At 45.7% G+C, this 6,580-nt stretch overlaps 1 protein-coding gene across 1 annotated transcript; it reads right to left on the bottom strand. All coding sequences in view use genetic code 11, as the record gives it.

The window, feature by feature from the left end:
* EGR_07424 (E3 ubiquitin-protein ligase) lies at positions 1 to 2,393 on the bottom strand (the record flags this gene model as incomplete). Its single annotated transcript, XM_024496673.1, has 4 exons — positions 1 to 261; positions 348 to 587; positions 1,043 to 1,349; positions 2,245 to 2,393. 4 exons carry the CDS (start codon positions 2,391 to 2,393, stop codon positions 1 to 3), a joined length of 957 nt encoding a protein of 318 aa, XP_024348960.1.
* Between the last annotated feature and the right edge of the window lie 4,187 nt (positions 2,394 to 6,580).

The following is a 6,580-nucleotide window of genomic DNA, read 5'->3' as shown; positions in this document are numbered from 1 at the left end:
CTACGTGGATATGGGCGTGTTTATGTATATGTTATGGATAAAGGGATCGTCCATTGTGCAACAGTGGTAGTGTTGGCGTCTGGGACAATCAAAATTGGTAGCTGTGGTAACAACGGCTACTCCATCAGCGGCGACAGCATAAGAGGACAAAGACAAAGGAGAAGGGGAGGCGTTTAAATGCGATTGTGTCTGTGAGCGAGTGAGTTGGCGTAAGACAGCGAAGGAGGTGAAATGCACGAGTGAAAGACGAGGGAGAACGGGCTGAGGGGAAGGGAAAAAGGTAGGCGAGAGAGGAGAGGGTGGGATACACAGACAGAAAATTGCGCAGGCTGACGAAGTCACGATACAGTCGCGGGGGAGGCGTGTGGAGGGTCCTCGTCACACCCCTCTACCGGCAGAAGGTGGCTGCTGGGTTGCGACTCAAGGGTTTCCACCTCCGCCGTCGTTATCTCTACATTCCTCAAGCAGAGCCGTCTGATTCTGCGCTGATAATATGGGGTACTTGTAGGAGGCCGAAAGAGTCCTCTGAACCAGTCGACACGGCTGGGCGCAGTTGACTCCCCCGACTGTTGCTCCAAGTCATGGTACTAAAAAAAAGGTATGGCTGCAGCGTGTGCCTACTGACCGGTAGTAAGTAGCAGTGACCGAGTCCTGACATTTCACTGGTAGGGGCGGTGCGTTAGGGATGACTCAACGGAGGAGACACGGCAATAAAAAGACAACAAAGCCGGTGCACACCCCCGCCTTGCTAATCGCTGATGAAAAAAGTAGCACATCGGCACGCCTTGCAAATGAGTTGTAGGTGGATGCAAAGCGTGTAATATTTCTTCGCGCGGGGTACCGCCACCTGCTTCGTTCGCATGCTTCTGTCATATGAGAAAGTGTGTCAAGAAGGCCATCATTTCAGAGCTAGCTGCCTTTCATTAGACAACGGGATCGACATGTCAGGCTCGCTTTTGATGTAGAAGTAATCTGCTAAGCCAATCAATCAAACTACACTGTACAACAAATCCCCAAATCGCATAGATGCACCACAACGTACCGAATTGGAGATTGAAGCGGTAATCACGGTTTCCGGAGTCACTTCCTCACCAGCAGTGTTTACCGCGGTGACCACCCCTCCTTCCTCCCTCTCTGTCCCCACACCCCCTCTCACCAACACCGGACTTGAAGTCTGACCCGCAGAAGCGACAGCAGGAGAGGTACTAGAATCACTACCGGTTGAGGCAGGGCAGGAGCGGTCCATCTCTGGGCGGAAGTCGTAAGCCTGTAGGATGTCCAACTTGCACATCGGACAGCTGCGTTGCTCCAACAGCCAAGGGTCAATACAAAGCTTGTGAAAGTAGTGTCTGCAGAACAGAAATACACCCACAGATCAACAAGGTGCCTTCGCAATTTATTTAAGGTAGTTTCGAACAATTCGCGGTCACCGGTGGGATAGCAGATGTTCCAATGTTTCAAAAATGATCAAAAACGTCGAAAAGAGGAACAAACAGCCAATCTTGGAGCTATTGAGGCTTAATTGATTAACTCCGACAACTTTGGGCATTTGGGAGGAGGGAGGCGAGTTTTGAAGGTGCCAGCTTATGTGAAATCGTAGCACCTGGAGACAACACGCACTAACTAATCCAAAAGCCCTTACCAGCGGCTCAGAAACACAGGAACAAGTTTAGGGGGTTTTAGGAGGGCGTGCGCGGTGTCGCGTTCTCTCACCCGGTCACTTTCAAAAAATTCGCGCGCATGCAATGTGCGCACCACCCACCACCTAAGCGAGGGAACCAATCAGAAAGGTGGGCAGTTGATTACCTCCTATTTACAGCAGCGAAGCTGTTTTGTACCGTGTTTTCGCCTTTCAGTTTTTTTTTCTCCTTCTCCGTCTCCTCATTCTACTGTCGACTGCTCAAAAAGAGACGGAGCCTTTGCAGATAAAAAAAAACGGGAGTATGGAAAATCTACCAGCGCAGACTGTAGTGAAGTTAAATTTGTGTCCCGTTGTGTGCATCACCTCTTTACATTTTATGGCATTTGGAAGAGTTTTGAATGCCGTCTTGTGAAGTACATTTAAATGAACTAACAACAACCATTTGACTCAGCTTTTTGGTGACTAAAAATTTCAAAGTCTAAAAGCAGGAAAAGTAGCTAAAGAGCGATTCACTTGAAACATTTCCTACTCAGAGAAAAATAAGAAGCACTACTTGAAAGCAACTTCCAGTTCCTACTGAGAATGATATCCACCTTGTCTACTGTGGGTGATCAGAAACGCTGAAGTTATTCGGCCAGTTCATGTGGTCGTCAACCAAAATGGTGGGATCCACTGTTCTCGTGCCTACAAGAACGCCAGGGTCGGTGCAACAGTCCGCAACCGGATGTTGTAGACAGTTTTCCAAACCCATTCCCACACATGATCAGTCTGTATTCGTGTGATCCAACAGACTAAACAACTCAGGAGTCTCTGGCTGAATAGTCTACCCCAGTGACTGGATTAACTTGAGCCTCGTACTTCTTGCTTTGGGAAGGGGCTGTCGGATTATTATGAAGCGTAGATTTCTGATAAGGATAGAGAATGGTACGGTGGATGAAAAAGCAGGAACAGGTGCAGGTGAGTCATTTAAGGGGTAATTGAGTGGTGTCGGCTTTCTCCCACGCCTACAGACACATACAGAGAGCTGGCAGACGCGTTATCCATCAGCATTGTCATCGGACTGCAGTGTGTGCCATCGCCATGCTATGGTGTAGCGTGAGAAAATGTGCTACTAACCGACTGCCAGACAAGAAAGACTGCACAGCGTTCACACGTACACACTCTCACTCTCCTCTTCCGCCTCTACCACGCGAACTTTCCGCAATTTTCTCGGACCACTCAAAGTAACAAACTAACAAAGCCGACGTTGATTTCTGTCGCCATGTTTAAGAAAGCAGTCTGAGTCTGGGTGTGTGTGAATGCGTGTGCATGAGTGTACTTTAGTCTTCGTCATGGGGGAGGCTTTTTTCGTTTTATTTTATGAGCGTCACCGCCATTGATGTCAAGTGTCGGAGTTATTCAGGCAGGTAGACAATAGCCCTACACAAAAGCGCAGACTGCTTTTTTCTCACTAAAATGGGCGTTTTTTTACCCCTTACAACAACAAAAAAACTAGAACCAACGTAGGAGAAGGTTTTTATGTGGGATTGAAAAGCCTTACGTTCCATACGTGTGTCAAGCGTTTGTGGCATTGCAATTCTTTTTTAGCACCAACTCGGGGTCACAAATGCAGGATAGGGAGGCCTCAAGTTGCACCAAATTGAGCCAAAAGCTGATTAGTTGGCTCCAAACTACTAAAATCCCTCTAATAACGAAAACAGTATTCGTAAAGGCTCGGCAAAACAGGCACGCATTATCGACTTCTAAAGAGACTGAGGATTTAACACTTCATGGTGTGAGAGAAAAGTGTTTGGGTAATCTGTAAACGAAGCTGCATTGGTAAAAAAGAAAAACAATTTTTTCTCGTTGGCGAAGAGAACGTGGAAGCATCTCTGGCGTGACGGTTCACTGTAAAAGATTTCAAGACATAGAAGACAGATTGGACAGAAGTTATCGAGCTTCAAAAGAGAACGATCCCAGTAACTGACTGAGATTTCACTTGATTACTCAGAAATTCCAACTGACTAACTACCTTGTACAACTTATTTGCCCCATGTTATTTGTGATTTTAACAAAAACTAAAACTGACATTTATAACAATATTACCACGTACTTCCTGAAATTTATAGTATTCACAATAGTACAATTTGTGCTAGCACATTGCAACATTTATGACAACTGTTTCGTGATTTATTAGTTAATTATCCACAAAATTAAAAGACCGCCTTCAGCGCGATTTGAAGGCCACCCACGGAAAACCCAGACACCCAACACGCGCCAGACACGAGTTATCGAGCTCTCTGATGACTTCAAAACGTATGATAAAGACTCCAGAAGAGATTACGTGCAAATAGAATTGTTTTGTACGAGTAAAGCGACTTTTATAGAATAGATACGATATATCGGTATTATTCTTCAGCGTATGTTCCAAGATTACGTGTGAAAATAGAAGATATCCAAGAGAGATTGGGATTGAGTTGATGGGGTTTTTTAAGGGGGAATGTACCCCAAGATAATACTTTTTTAGGTAGTCAGCAATCGCAACCATAGTGGTAGAGATAAGTGTCTTTACAGAATTAGCCGATGGCGCGAGAAAACATGCAAAAAAGAAAGACAAAGCACACCGGACTGTGCACTAGCAGGATTTTTAGGAAAGAAGGAATACTCCCGGACTGTGACATTCACGCGAACACGGAGATAACATAGTGGGCACGTAATTCCTCCCCAAAATGTCGCTAGTTCTTAGAGGACTTAAGCTGGCAATCTTTAAACCACCCGGGAATCACTTCATTCAGAATACACGAATCAAGAAAAGGCCAAAAAACTTATTTTACTTAAAGGAAATATTCCGCGAGCCGATTCAATGTTCTAGCCCTCGTGCCATCTATGCCACTAGGCTGATAGACCTTCCACCAGTTCTTAGTAAAGCCAACTTCAGAGTGGCTCGCCTCATTGGCATTTTGGAGGGTGGACTTTCTCTCGTCTTCACAGCTTTTTTTCTTTCAAACAAATAAGTTGGGTGGAGATGGACGAAAGACCACCGACCGATCGCTACGCGGATGGGGAGAATGGTTTGATTGGTAACTTGTAATTCTATCATCATTAGCAACGACAAAACGACCGAGTCAGGTAAGCATAGTTTGCTTTTCAGAGGGGGGGGAGGGGAGAGGCTCTTACAAACATTCGCAATCCAAGACATGCGAGCATGCACACGCACACACAGCCATTTGGAGCCTGGGGGAACCAATAAAATGTCTAGCATTTGCCAGCCTGAAGGATGCAAAATTTCGCGTTGTATCGAGGTCCACGTTCAGTTGCTTTGGACGGGGGGAAGAAAAACAATCCCAAATATCCTGGTTGGGATCCGGGTCACACGGATGACATTCGTTTAGCCCTCATGCGCAAGGAAGGATTTTCAAAACATGCAGATTGGAATGCACGCAGACATGCAATTGAATTCGGAGAAGTGAGGAATGCAGCAAACGGACAAATGACCTCATGAGGTGAAGGGAGGTCAAGATAAAGCATACACCCAGTCTGAAGCTAAACGTCCTCGACCCTGAGGTGATTGCTGTGGCCGGTTTATGGGTTGAAACTGGTCTGCCCGGCAGTGATGTGGTGACGAAAAGAAAGTGGAGAATCTGCATAATCCTGGGATCTCGAGAATTGCTGTGTGGAATTTTCTCCACTGAAAAAAGGGGAGTAATCAGCAAGGATTTGACTTGCCAGGGGGTGGGGGAAGGGAAGACAGGGCTGAAGAACCTCGACCTCGCATTATGACGCAGAAGAAGGGCAGATAGGGGAAAGTGGTACAACCAATCAGACACAGACATGAACACACACACATACAAGCCTGCACAGACATGCAAGCAAGGAGGCAGGCAAGCAAGCAAGCAAAACGATAGAAACAAAACCAAAAGGGCAAATTTTGTACTTCCGGCCTCCCGCAATAGGATGGACGGAATGGCACCTTTTTTTCTCATTCCCTCATGCATTCTCTTTTCCCACTCTCTCTTTCACTCTCGCCTTTCCGACGACTTTTTGCACGCCCTAACGCCACATTTGGGTCACATAAGCAGGGATGGTGGAGTGTCCATTAATATGCTATTTCAGAGGGCTTTCAGGGGTTCCTGAAACCGCACAGATTAGTCCAAACCGACTCGTCGAACAGTGGATGGTATAAATTTGCTACACACCTCTAGGCATGACTTGATGGAAAAAAAATTTACTTGATTGCTTAAAAATGCCCTTCGAACCCAATAGCCCCATCCCTGATGGATTCACTCACTTCAGAATCTTCGAGGATTCGGTGAAAGTGATTTTCTCTCCGAAACAGACTACTGCCAACGATGTAAGTTAACTAACTAAATATCTGGCTCTCAGACCAATGACAGCCGGTGGGATAGGCTGAAAACGACCTACATATCTTAGAGAGAACAGATTTGTCCTAAAGAAAGGATCAAAGAGGTGAATAAAAAAGTTCGAGAAGTAGGAGGAACGTATAAAAGCAGAGGTGTGCGCAGTTAGGTGTGAATTGAGGCCTTGGTAGATGGATGAAGGGATCACATGACAAGAAATTTACCCTGGAAAAGAAAGAGTCCTTTTGTTTGCAGAAAAGAGAGATAAACTAAATGAGATGAATGTAAGCTGCTTAAATATGTGTTTGTATGGAAAACCATCGTCCATTTCAATGGACCTGTTGGAAATGAGCTTTCCTTAGTGGAGCTTTGGAGTGCCACTTTGAAAAGGCTAACATCAAGTAGACAAATGAAAGCGCAACCAAATGACAAAATTGAGGTCTTTGGAAGCCCTTTTAAGGCTTTAAACTGGTGCCTTGGTGAGGGAATATCGCAGGCGACGGACGTGGGAGCTATTGAAACACAATAAAATAACGAGAAAAACCACCCATCACTAAATCTCCCCTTTCTTAAGGGAAGAAATTTCAGACTACAGGTTGAC

The sequence above is a fragment of the Echinococcus granulosus genome, assembly GCF_000524195.1.
Source record: "Echinococcus granulosus chromosome Unknown EG_S00076, whole genome shotgun sequence".
Taxonomy (NCBI): Eukaryota; Metazoa; Platyhelminthes; class Cestoda; order Cyclophyllidea; family Taeniidae; genus Echinococcus; species Echinococcus granulosus.
Note: the sequence above shows the minus strand (reverse complement) of the source record. Positions and strands in the feature narration are given on the sequence as shown.